The following is a 12,396-nucleotide window of genomic DNA, read 5'->3' as shown; positions in this document are numbered from 1 at the left end:
TTGAGGCTCACATCACACGGATCAAATGTATCCCGGAGGATTCCAGCTGGGATTTTGGAATATCCGACAGCTGCCTGGAAACTCCGAGCGGGGAGGGGGATGGAAAGGTGTTTGTTCTCTCGGAGAGCAGGGTGCCAGCAGCACACAATGGCCCAGGGAGAACAAGGGAGAGAGGAGCTGGGGCCGTGGAGAAGGAGAAGGAATGGACAGGCAGAACCGGATTATTCAAATCGGAATTAGAGCGGAGCATGGGGGTGAATGTAGGGCGCTGAAAGCTCTCCCGTGACGGCTGTAAAGCCCCAAATGAGGTTTTTTAGCGCATAAAGCAGCCGTGGGGAGGGACGGGGATGGGGATGGGGATGGGGATGGGGATGGGGATGGGGATGCCCGGCTGCAGGAATGTCCCGCTGCCCTCGTGATTGGCTGCGGGATGCTGGAGTCAGCTTTCACGGGGGCTGATCAAAACTTCCCTTCGGCTCTCCAAAGTCGCTGTCTGAGCAGAGGAATCGGCTGGAGGAGGCCAGGCGCTCTCACATTCCTCGGGAAAACGTCTTCAGTGGGATGAGAGAGCTTCTCGCTGCGGGGAAAGGCAGCCGGGAGCAGGCGCCGGGGAGCCGCGCTGCTGCTTTTCAAAGCCCGCAGATCGGCTCGGATCCCTCCTGGCATGCTCCTCATCCCTGAGGATACCATGTCTCAGTATTCCACCAATTTCCTGCTGCTGCCCATCCCGGAATACCCCGCGCTGGATTGTGCTCCCAACAAAATCATCAAACTGGTGGTGCTGGGCGGCAGCAGCGTGGGCAAGACAGGTAAGTCCCAGGTGTGTGCCCTGCTTTTCCTTCTGTGCCCAGACACAGCCAAAACTGGGAATTTCCATCTTAACCGTTTAAATTTCCTTTCATTTTTATTTTTTTATGTTTTTAAGAAAAGGCACAGATTTTTTGTCAGTCAGATTTGCTGTAGGTGAGTGAGAAGCCAACGTGAGCCAGCAGTGAGTTTTTGTACTCAGGAGCGCTTCTACCTGGTCTGCAGTGTCTTCTCATAAAACCATCTTTACAGCTTTAAATCAGGTCTGATTTAAAATACAAACAAAACCCCACCAGGGCTGGATCCCCTCACAGTATTAAACCACAATATGATAATGTGGGATTCAGTGCTAAATTTCCTTGTGTTGAAAATGCTCAGACTCTTTTTTCACTGGAATAAATTTCCACTCCCCAAAAGTTGGCTTCTATCCTCCTGTTGCAAAGGTTTTATGCTCTGCTGACAAATCACAGCTTACAAGATGTGCCTTTATTATTCTCCAAAGGAGAGGGGAAGAAAAGAGGGTAAAGAGAGCATTGGTGTATTTGAATATCTGGTCCGTGATTTCAGGGATTATTAAAAGCAAATTGATTTATTACATCTGTGGTTCCATGGGATTCAGCAAAATGATTGTTTTGGATTTGAAGCAGCCACATCTTCATATTATTTTTAAATAGTTTGTTGAAGACAGCTGCACAGGCAATTTCATCTAAGGGTGCTAAAGGATGACCCAGTATCACTGTGGGAAAAATTATTCCTTGAAATTAAATCTATTTTAAAATAATGTTGCTTGCAGAATGAGATATTTCATTTAACTCTTAATTAAATGGTTTTGCAAGTTACTAGGAATAAATACTACTGAGATCAAAGCACCATGGGAATATAAATTACTGGCGCCACAATGGGATTTAAATATTTTATGCAGAAAAAGGAAAATGTTCTTATCAAGGAGTTGAAGAAAGCAGCTCAGGTTAAGGTGAATAAGAAGGCCCAGGGTGCTCCAGCATGACCCAAGAGTGCAGAGCACATGGAGTTTGTTTGCTGGCTGTGATTAGATATCACTAATGGCTTTTGTGAGGGGTTTTAAGGCTGGAAAGAACCATTCCATCCATCAGCCTCACTTCTTGCCTGACATAAAATGCTTAAATTTGGATTAGCTGTGGTCTACTGGCTTGTAGCTCTTCTCCTAAATTATTTCAGGGCAGAGGAGAGATTGTTTGATTTTGTGTTCACAGGGGAACAACCTCCCTGCCACCCCAAATCTCAGGGCTCATTTCCAACACAAGCTGTGAAAAACTCTGTATTAGGAGCCCCAGATCTTTGTGAGTGTCGAGAGCAGCACTTGCAGAATAACGTGTGAGCAATGCAGAGATGAACTGGGTTTCACTTGAGGCTCCTCCTGCAGGAAGATGTTCCACCAGTTGTGCCCAGATGGATCTGGGTTCTCGTTAAGGACCCATCTTTTTGTCGTTGTTTTGCAGCCCTGGTCGTGCGCTTTCTCACAAAGAGATTTATTGGGGACTACGAAGCCAACACTGGTGAGTTCTGCTCTCCCCAGCAGCACTGCAGAGAGCTGGAAAAGAAATCCACTCTTTTGTGACTGGTGCACATTACAGGGAAGCCAAGTGGTGTTAGATGTCCATAAGGTGCATATTTTCAGTTAATAGCCTGGAGCTATGAAAGCAATAAATCAAAGGCTCATTATTTATGATCCTTTCAGCTGTTTTTTTTTCCCCCCAAGCTGATGGAAGAGGATCAGAGTAAAAGCTTTGCTTGGGGACATACCTATACTGAAACACAGGCTCAGGGAACAATCCACACATCAACTAAAGCACGGGAACCCAATGCTGCTCCCCCTGCAACCCCAGGGAAGGCAGAGGAATTCTGAGGGGTGTAAAAGGCAGTTCAGAACTTTTTCTGTGCATTCCCTTTATTTCAGGGGCTATTATAACCTGGGAGACTTTGAAATTGAAGCCTTTTCTCTGTAAAACAAGCAAAGCAACCATTCATTTCTTGTTTAATCCAGAGGGTGTGTTCATGTCAACTGTTCCAGGGAAACACTGACTGATTTTCCCAGTGTTGTAGATGGATCCATGTACCCCACGCTCACCCCTACTCACAGTTTTGGGGTGAAAGGTGGGCAGAATTCAGAAAACGCTTCACTTTGGTGATGCTTGCTGAGCTGAGGATGAGGAGGGAGCAGCACAGGACACCTTTGATCTGAGGAAATGCAATCTGAAAGCTCCTCCCTGCAGCTCCCCCTCACTGACCCCGAGTAACCCTGATGCTTGGCTGCACTTTTGCTCCTTCTCTCCTGTCACCTCTTCTCTGGGAGGTTGTACATCAAGTGAGACCTGGGAGCTGTGCAGTGATTGCTGCAAGAGCCAGTGCTGGGAGCCACACGCTGTTCCCATTAAGCTCCCAGGGCCACGCTGCAGGAGAAGTGAATATTCCAGCAAGAAGGAACAGGTGGCAGTGCCCTTGGGATCACTCAGCCGTGCTTCTCCTTCATCATCAGGCAGAGCAGGAGCAGTGCCTGGCAGCTCTTTGTTCTGCAGAGCATCATGGAATGGGAACAAGGGGTTGTTTGCTCTTGGTTCAGGGCTGCAGTGTCTTCTCATAAAACCACCTTTACAGCTTTAAATCAGGTCTGGTTTAAAATACAAACAAAATCCCACCAGGGCTGGATCCCCTCACAGTATTAAACCACAATATGATAATGTGGAATTCAGTGCTGAATTTCCTTGTGTTGAAAATGCTCCATGAGCTCAGACTCTTTCTCACTGGAATAAAATCACTTGTTTCCTCAAAACAAAGCTGATTTTCAGAATGAGGGCATTACTGTCAGTAGCTGAGCTCTCTGTTAATCTGAATTCCTTACTCCAGTGGGTGGATTTCTCCACGTTTGACATTGTTCTGGAGGCAGCAGTGACAATTGTACTGGGCCAGGACAGAAGGGCTGTACACAACAGCTGTGGATTAGCATTTCTTCACACCCCCACGTGACTTGTCTTAAGTTCTAAAGAAAAATGATGATGACATCAACCTCTGAAGCTGTCCTTGTCACAACCACAGAGAATTCATAAAACCAAGACTTAAATTTTCATTGTCACTTAGCTGCAGTAACAAAATAAAGTTCAAGCCCAGTGGTTAGATTGGAGCTAGATCAGGCCTAGGTGGGTAGAACTGACATTTGGCTGTGAACATGTGTCCTCCAGGTTAACCAAAGCCAGGTTTAAACTGTCCAGTCTTTGGGGATTTCAACCAAACTCTGCTAAAATCACACAAACCCCAAAGAGCACCTGGGGGATTTGTGTTACAGTCACTCACTCTGTGTCCAAAACTGGAGTTCTTTCCTTTTTTAAAGGCAAGCAGCAGGAAAACTCACTCCTTTCACTGACCACACCTGGATGTCTTTGTGATTATAAAAAGTGAACTGCACTTGTATTTAAAGTTAACAATAGGGACTGAAAACCTGAATGGGATTTATGTGCTCACTTTGAGTAAGTGAATCAAGCCCAGGTGGCCCTTTCACAGCCCCACTCTGCCACACAAGGCCACTCACTCTTCTACAGGCAGCCCCACATCCTAAACCTCAAAACTCTGCATTTCAGCAGCCCCATTTTACCTTTCCTTTCTAATTTTTGTTCCCTGGTACAGCCCCCGAGTAACAATTTTCCTTCTCCCCCAGGTGCTTTGTACTCGAGGAAGTTCACCATAGATGGGGAGCAGATCTCTCTGCAGGTGCAGGATACTCCCTTTGTCTCACTGGAGGTAAAGTAACTGCTCTGTGCTTTTCAACACACTTCTGTCTTATGTTTGTTGCCAGCACTTCCATCTGCAATTAACTCTGCTTAGCTGCAGGAAAATATCTGGGCTCAAACTCAAGGCTAATCAAGATATCTTAAACTCCACCAAAATGAGCTCTTGAAGGTGTTAAATCAGGCTCCTTCAGGAATAAGTCAAAATTAAAACAATTTTCTTTCCAACACTTTACTAAACAGCAGTAAAATCACAATCTGGTTGCCTCCTGCCAGCAGCTTGATTGTTTTATTTTCTGTCAAGTGGTTTCTGTCCCTGTGTGGCAGAAAATTCACCTGCCCAGAGGCCCAGCTGGCTCAGCTTGGACCTTCCTCCACACCCAAAGTCTCCCAGATTTAGAGAAGTGTTTCTTTCCAAGGGGCCAGGCTTCACAGCATTGCCATTTCCAGCTATGGTACTTTGCCCTGCTTTCCTTACTCTGGTTTTAAATGTAATTAATTCCCTCTTATTAAGGTGTTAGCACTTATCACACTCCTTTTCCTAACAGTGTTTTAGATAGTCTAACTTGGTGATATTAAAGATTTTTCCCCATCTTAATGATTCTATAATTCTATTATGATTGGGGATTTCAACCAAACTCTGCTAAAATCACACAAACCCCAAAGAGCACCTGGGGTGCTCTCACTCTGTGACCACTCACTCTGTGGCCAAAAACTGGAGTTCTTTAAAGACCTTTTCCAATCTTAGTGATTTGATTATTCTATAATACTCTAGATTTAATAAATTAAATTAATAAATTAAATAAATCTAATAAATCTAATAAATTAATAAATCAATAAATCAATAAATTAAATATGGATGTTCTATTAAATTTTAGATTTAATAAATTAAATTAATAAATTAAATAAATTAAATAAATTAAATATTGATTATTCTATTATATTGTAGATTTAATACTCTACAAGGAACCTCTTTCTAGAAATGTTTTTCCAAGCAGGATTTATGCTCCCTTCACGTGCAGAACAAGAGGATGAAAATAGTGTCAAAGCAACAGGAAATGTAGTGAAATTTGGGGTTACACAAACGGTGGAAATCTCATGAGTAATAATTCCTACAGAACAACAGAGATTTCATGATAAAATCAGGAATTCTCATTGCACCACCAAGCTTAAACTTCAAGGTCTGGCCTTAACCTCAATCCAAACTTAGATTTGGGCAATATATGTTGGGATGGGAGCATCACCTTCTCTCCTCGTGTGTCAGGCTGCCCTGGCCAGCTCTGCACCCCTTGTTTTACCTGCACAGAGCCACGTGTGCACCTCTGAGCTCTTCCATCCTCAATTCATACAATGGGACAAGCAAAGCTCCCATTTCCAGCTTCTCTGACTGGAAGTGGATTGAAGGGGAAAGCTTTGGTGAAATCCCACTCTCTGCTGGCTTGGGGGGCACAGGGCAGGAGCCTCATTTGCTCTGGACACTCAGCAGCAAATAAAAGCTGCAGTGGAAGCTCTCCAAATATTCAAGTGGGATTTACCAGCACAAAGGTTTTTGCCAGCTTGCCCTGCAGAGAGGAGCTGTGGGAGTGATTTGGCACCACTGGGGTTGCCTGATAAACACTTAACAAAAGGAATCCCCCCTTTCTCTGCTGTCCCATTGAGAAAGGAGGGGCTGGAATCGTTTAACTCACATTTCCAGACCACATAGATGCAATTTTCCTGTTTAAATTGATGCTGTGTCCTACAGTTCAGTGACTCCAGAGCTGCACAAAATTTAGTCAAGCCAACAGCTGAGGTTTCTTAGTCAGAAATGAATTTAAATCAGTTAAAAAGTTTCATTTTCTTTGTCCCAGTCCAAGATCTGTTCCAAAATCTCCCACAGGCACCCTGATCTCACCCTGTGTCTGTTTGCTTCGAATGATGTGCCTGCAATAATTGAAGGGACTGTGTCAGAACAGTTTAACACTGAAAAAAAGTCAGATTTTTTATAAAAATCCTTAAGGAAGAGAGCTTCCTGCACTCTGCAGGCTGAACACAGTGTTTCAGGAGGAAATCATGTGGAAACCCTGGGGATTCAAGCCCCTAGAAATGTGCAAGTGTAAGAGGGAAACAGAAACAGATGAGTGGTTTTGTTGGGTGATTCATGGCTGCTTGGCCTATACACTCCAAAGGCCTGTGTGTTTCAAAATTCATTCTGGAGCAGAGATTTCCATTTAAAAAGTAGCCCATTAGCCTTTGATTTCCTGAATAAAGCATTCCATTTGGGATTATCCATCCATCCATCTGGGTGGGCCTGGCTGGAGTGAGGGAGTTTCTGCTCTTAGGCCTCTCTGAATGTGCACCTTCTCCAAACTCATTTTCAAAGCTTGCCAGCGCAATTAGAGTTTTTTGGTTTTGTTTTGTTCGGTTTTTTTTGTGCCACAAAAGGGTTTTGCTGGTGAAAAGAGGCTTCCAGGACATGGAGAGTGGCTAATTATCCCCAGACTGGCTACATCCCAAATGCCAAGAGTGCAAATTGCCCTTCTTCCCACAGCCTGGCCTGGCCTGGCTGGAGCTCACTCTCATCAACCTTTCCAACAAGGCTGCTGGGGAGGATTCCTCTTCATCATTCTGGGGTTTGGGGACCAGTGATAAGAACATTTGATAACCAATTTCACTGCTCAGAGGATTTAGCTGTGAGCTGCCAAGGGCAAAGAACCTCAAGGCGTGACGAGGCAGTGCCTCCGTGGGCAATAATTAAATATTTACAAAGGGCACTTGGCTGGCACAACTCCTGAGGAAAGTTTTTAGCCTGATTTATACTCTGACCCTTCAGAAATTCTGCTTCCTCCTCACAGAAGAGCTTGTCCATAGTTCTTTTACTGTCTGGTCTACCAGAGGAAAACAGATCCGTTTTACTCATTCTTTTCCATCTCTGCTCTCTGAAGTTAGGCTTTATAATTCATATTTAGGCCTAAATAAAAGTGGTCTGTTTAGGGAAAATGTTCAGCACTAAATTCTGTTAGAATTAATGTGAATGGCAGATATGTATTATGTTGATTAATAGATAATGGAACACATTTTCTATTAGTCCTACAGAAGCTGATGAAAATTTCTTGGGTAGAATTTAGCAACAATAATAAAAATTTGAGCTCTGTATTTGTGATGTTAAACCCCTCTTAAAACACAAAATTTCTACCAGCTTCAGGAAGAGCGGTACACAGAATGTTCTTGTTGGATATAAAGAAAATTACAATGTTGCAGAAATGTAATAATTGACAGAAATGTAATAATTGACAGTTCTTCCAAGGCAAGCATGGCTGCAGCAGGGATCTCCCTCTCTGGCTGGGTTATCCCGATCCCAGCAGGGATAACAAAGAGGGGAGGATTAGCTGGAAATAGCTTCATCCTGACAAGTGACTTGATCTCTTTTCAAGCCCACAGTGCCCTATTCAGCTTTCAATTCCCAGAGTTGCTGGTGGTTGTGGCTCTAGATAGGAGTGGTGATGGACTCCAGAAATGTGTGACCAGGAAAAAATGATATAAACCCATCCCTGCTCCACAAATTACCAATGAGGTTTCACCTGGTTTTCAGTTCTGGTCATTGGTTCTTGGTAACAAATTGATTCTTTTCCAAAATAACTTTGTCTATCTCTAGACCTGCAAGGCAGGAAAACCTGTCAGGCTTCACCAGAGTTAGTGAGAGCCTCTGTCCATGGAGACAGTGAATAAAAAATTGGAAAATGCCCTAAAAGTCACACTGGGGGACAACTTTTCAGTTGTCATGGTGTGACAAACCTGATGGATTTTTAATGCTCTTACTGTCCCCACAGTCAGGCTGTGAGTTTCTGGCTGGCTGGGTACAAGAGAATACAGAACTTTTCAAAGCAGTATTTTGGCTTTTCTCTTCAACCAGTTTGCTCTGACCCCTCTCCACTCCACGTTACTGCTTTGCTGCAGTGTGGAATCAGAGAATCATGGAATCAGTGAGGCTGGAAAAGACATCCAGGACTGAGTCCAAGACGTGACTGATCCCCACCTTGCACTGAGTGCCACATCCAGACATTCCTTGGGATGGCCACTCCAAATCTCCCTGGCAGCACCTTCCAACGTCCAGTCACCCTTTCCATGAAGAAATTCCTCCTGATGTCCAACCTAAACCTGCCTTGGCGCAGTTTGAGGCTCTTTCCTCTTGTCCTGTCCATGGGAGCAGAGCCTGGGCCTCACTTGGCTCCTTTCAGGGGGCTGGAGGGAGTGACCAGGTCCCCCCTGAATCTCCTTTTCCCCAGGCTGCCCACCCGGCACAGAATCTCCAACACTGGGAATTTCCCTGCACATCCAGAGCTATTTCTGGGAGCTCATGAACAAACAGGCCCTGTTCAAACCAAGCCCTGTCTGGGGCCGTTTCCTGACGTGCAAATTGTTTTGCAGGACGACACGGACAGCATCTGCTGCCAGGAGCAGATAAACCGCTCGATCTACTGGGCCGACGGCTTCGTGTTCGTGTATTCCATCACGGACTACGAGAGCTTCCGCCTGCTGCGGCCGCTGCACCAGCACATCCGCAGGATCCACCCCAACGCCAACATCCCCCTGCTGCTCATGGCCAACAAGGGCGACCTGCTGAGGGCCAGGCAGGTGTCCTCCAAGGAAGGGCTGCAGCTGGCCACGGAGCTGGGCGGGACGTACTGCGAGGTGTCGGCGCGGGAGAACTGCGAGGGCGTGCACGAGGCTTTCCAGCAGCTGTGCCAGGAGCTCAGCAGGAGCAGCAGCAGCTGCAACGGGGAGAAGAGGAGAGGTCTCCACCTCGTCCGGCCCAAGTCGCCCAACATGCAGGACTTGAAGAGGCGTTTGAAGCAGGCTCTGACTTCCAAAGGCAAATCTGCCACCACGCTCTGATGAGGCCGCGCAGGAATTGTGTTCCAGAGCCCTGGATATAAAAAAGGCAACGAGCTGGGGAAAAGGGGCATCAATTCAGCCCATCAGGTTGTGTGAGAGGCTCTTTCATTTGGTCTTCACATCTTTCGCAAAAGGCCCCTGCTCGTTCAGCAAAGGAACTCGCAGAATTTGCTCTCTGGGGCAGGGATTTTGAAACCGTGGTTTAAAAAAAGAGATCGTTCCAAATTATTTCTTTCTTTTATATTCTTTTTTTCCTTTTTCTTTTTTTTTGGAAAGGGGTGCAGTCGAATATCTTGGTGTTAAAAAGTGGGTTTTGTTAATGAGAATTGTGAAATCTTACTTTTAAGAGATGTGACTTCCCTTGGGAATGGTTGTGTTCCCAAACACAGGCAGTGAACTACAGCAGGACATGAGGAGAGCGATGGGAGCTGGACTGGGCAAGAAAAATGGACCAGATCTGCTTCATTGCAAGACTGGGAAATAAATGAATTAATTCATTTACATGAAGAGCATAAATAGTGAAAAGTATTCATTCAAAGAAAGAGTTCTGAGCAGTGGGGAGAGATTTGTTCATATGCAAACTTAAGCCTTACAGTGTCTCTTTAAAGGGAGATTTTTTAAAAAATAAATCACTATTTTTTCAGATTATTTTTGTTTAAAAGCACAGTGACTGCTTCTGAAAGTGATTATTTGGTTAAAATACAAACTTGTGACAGCATTTTGTACTCTGTTTCTCCATGGCATTTCTCATTTTTCTGAAGGTTTCCTACATTGGGAAAAGGGAAAAATAGATCAGAGTGGTTTAAAACCCGCCAAAAAATGGACTGCACTTATCAAGAACAAGAAGGTCACCTAAAACTCATAATTTTTTTTCCCCAAACCAGTTAGACTTCAAGTTCAAAATGCTTTTAAAGAAACAAAGCCCTCACACAAAGCATATTTACATTGTTACGTTGTTTGGGATTTGTTTTTAAGAAGAAAAGTTTTTTATGGTGCCTGAAATTTTTGGCTTTGGGAATTCATTACTTTGTTGTTTGAGTTCAATCCAGGCTTCCCTGAACAGCTCCCAGAGCATCCCAGCCTGTCAGGACATATCCCAGTGGCAGCGTCTGGTTGTGCCTCAGCACGTCCCAGGATTTGGGGCTGTATCCCATAAAGTGATTTATGGAACCAATAACGACAGCACGGAGCTGCCAGCGCTCTGCTCTCAGCGAGGGTGGGCTTGGACCATGTCAAATCCATGATGCACCAACCTCTTCTTCAAGCAGGGCAGATGAGCAATTCAGGGACCATGAGAGGAAGTCAAGCTCAGTGATTTATACTCAGGGACACTGGAGGGAAACCCGAGTTTGAAGGATATGGAAAAACACTCCCAGCTGCAGTTTCATCTGAGCTAAATCAACCTTTTCCTCATTAGGAGCAGCAAAAATGGAGTGTGATGAGTATTTGTGTGGCTCAGGGCTTTAAAATGTACTTTGAATTTTTCATTTGCCTATATTAGACAGCTCTAGCCATGATTTTATCACCTGGATTTGCCTTATCTCCAGCTCACTTTCTGTTTTATTTATTGTTTTCCACAACTGCTCATCTGAGAGTGTCTTGTGTTCTGATTCATTTAAGTCTTTCATTCCCACAAATGACCTGCACCTGTTTTTAAATTCAGTTTCAAGTGGGATTAGGAGGGGAAAAATTGGATCATCCAGAAAGGGACTCAAATGATATCAGGGAATTTTTACTTTGGCTTATGTTTAATTAACAATTTGTTGTTTGAGCAGTGTCATTAATCATCCCGGGCACTTTGGTATTTATGGCACAGAATTTCAACGTTTTAAATTAATAATAGCACAGCTCAAATATTGAACATGAAGATTCAATAGCTCAAATATTGAATCTAGAGATTCAATGGCTCAAATATTGAGTCTCAAGATTCAATAACATGGAATAGAGCAGTTTGCAAGTCACACAGAAACTGAAGTATTTTTGTATTGGAAAAATGATCACCAGTTTTGAATAGCAATTAACAATTTTGACACTCCAGTACTGTATAACAAGGGCTAAATTTGCTGCAGACAATTTGCTGACATTGGTTTTCATGAAAGCCTAAGAGAATTTGTGCTCCAGCTTGGTAGATTTGTTTGCAACTTCCTTCATCTCAAATCCTTTTTGATTTGGGAAGAAATGTCACCAAAATTCAGTGTTTTAGTTTTGTTAGTGATTAATAAAAACATGCAAGGTCTTCCCTGAGCAGTGAATAAAATGGCTCCTTTATGTGTCACATATTTAAATATTCATTATTTACACTAAAATCTATTGTTTTCCCATCTTACAACCTAAAACACTCTGCTTTGGAAATATTCCTTATGCAAATAAGTATTCCCACATTCCTGTGGGGGGAAAAAAAGGAAATCTACATTTTGGCTAAAACCAAAAAAAGATTGAAACATTTAAGTCTCCTCTTAGGTACTAACATGTGGCAAACATTTATTCTGCTACAGAAACTTTAGCATTTCCTTTGTTCATTGACCAGGAGTACAAATACTGGTTTTAAGCCAGGACTAACCATCTACAGAAGGCAATAAAGCTCAGTATTTTTATTTGGGGTGCAGCAGTTGAGCCCCAGGACAGCTCACTGTGCCCCAGAGGCTGAATGGCTGCACAAGAAGCAGGGAGAAAAGAATGCTATAGAATAAAGTGTCTAAAAATAATCCTGTACGAGATCAAAGTTTAGTCATGTAGAACCTGATCCTGAATTAGAAACTTCAGGCTGCCAGGGGAAAACATGTATTCTACTGAAGGTTTAAAATTAACCCTCTAGAGAGAAAGTACTGCCATAAAATCAAGAGGAGAGAGGGAAAAAAAAATAGATTTGAGAGTGTGGGGTGATTTTTGGATATCAAAGAAAATTCTCCTCTCAGTTCTATTGATTTAGTCCAGATTAACTCCCCTGGAATCAATA

The 12,396-nt window shown here is 43.8% G+C and overlaps 1 protein-coding gene across 2 annotated transcripts; it reads left to right on the top strand.

Annotated features, from left to right (window-relative positions):
- Positions 1 to 392: 392 nt before the first annotated feature.
- On the top strand, positions 393 to 9,869 carry LOC131583489 (ras-like protein family member 11A-like). 2 transcript variants are annotated; one of them, XM_058847642.1, is made up of 4 exons: positions 393 to 809; positions 2,286 to 2,342; positions 4,496 to 4,578; positions 8,973 to 9,869. In XM_058847642.1, the coding sequence occupies exons 1-4, from the start codon at positions 665 to 667 to the stop codon at positions 9,438 to 9,440; spliced, it is 753 nt and encodes a 250-aa protein (XP_058703625.1). In that variant the 5' UTR covers positions 393 to 664; the 3' UTR covers positions 9,441 to 9,869. The 2 variants fall into 2 exon arrangements, with proteins under 2 accessions (XP_058703625.1, XP_058703626.1); XM_058847643.1 differs by lacking the exon at positions 2,286 to 2,342.
- Positions 9,870 to 12,396: the final 2,527 nt, after the last annotated feature.

This window comes from Poecile atricapillus, chromosome 12 (assembly GCF_030490865.1).
Source record: "Poecile atricapillus isolate bPoeAtr1 chromosome 12, bPoeAtr1.hap1, whole genome shotgun sequence".
In the NCBI taxonomy this organism is placed as follows: domain Eukaryota; kingdom Metazoa; phylum Chordata; class Aves; order Passeriformes; family Paridae; genus Poecile; species Poecile atricapillus.
Note: the sequence above shows the minus strand (reverse complement) of the source record. Positions and strands in the feature narration are given on the sequence as shown.

Excerpts from the sequence above, each read along its gene's own strand:
- LOC131583489 (XM_058847642.1), top strand. The coding sequence starts at position 665 with ATGCTCCTCATCCCTGAGGATACCATGTCTCAGTATTCCACCAATTTC. Across the intron at positions 810-2,285 it reads CAGCAGCGTGGGCAAGACAG|CCCTGGTCGTGCGCTTTCTC; the intron begins GTAAGTCCCAGG and ends GTTGTTTTGCAG. Across the intron at positions 4,579-8,972 it reads CTCCCTTTGTCTCACTGGAG|GACGACACGGACAGCATCTG; the intron begins GTAAAGTAACTG and ends ATTGTTTTGCAG.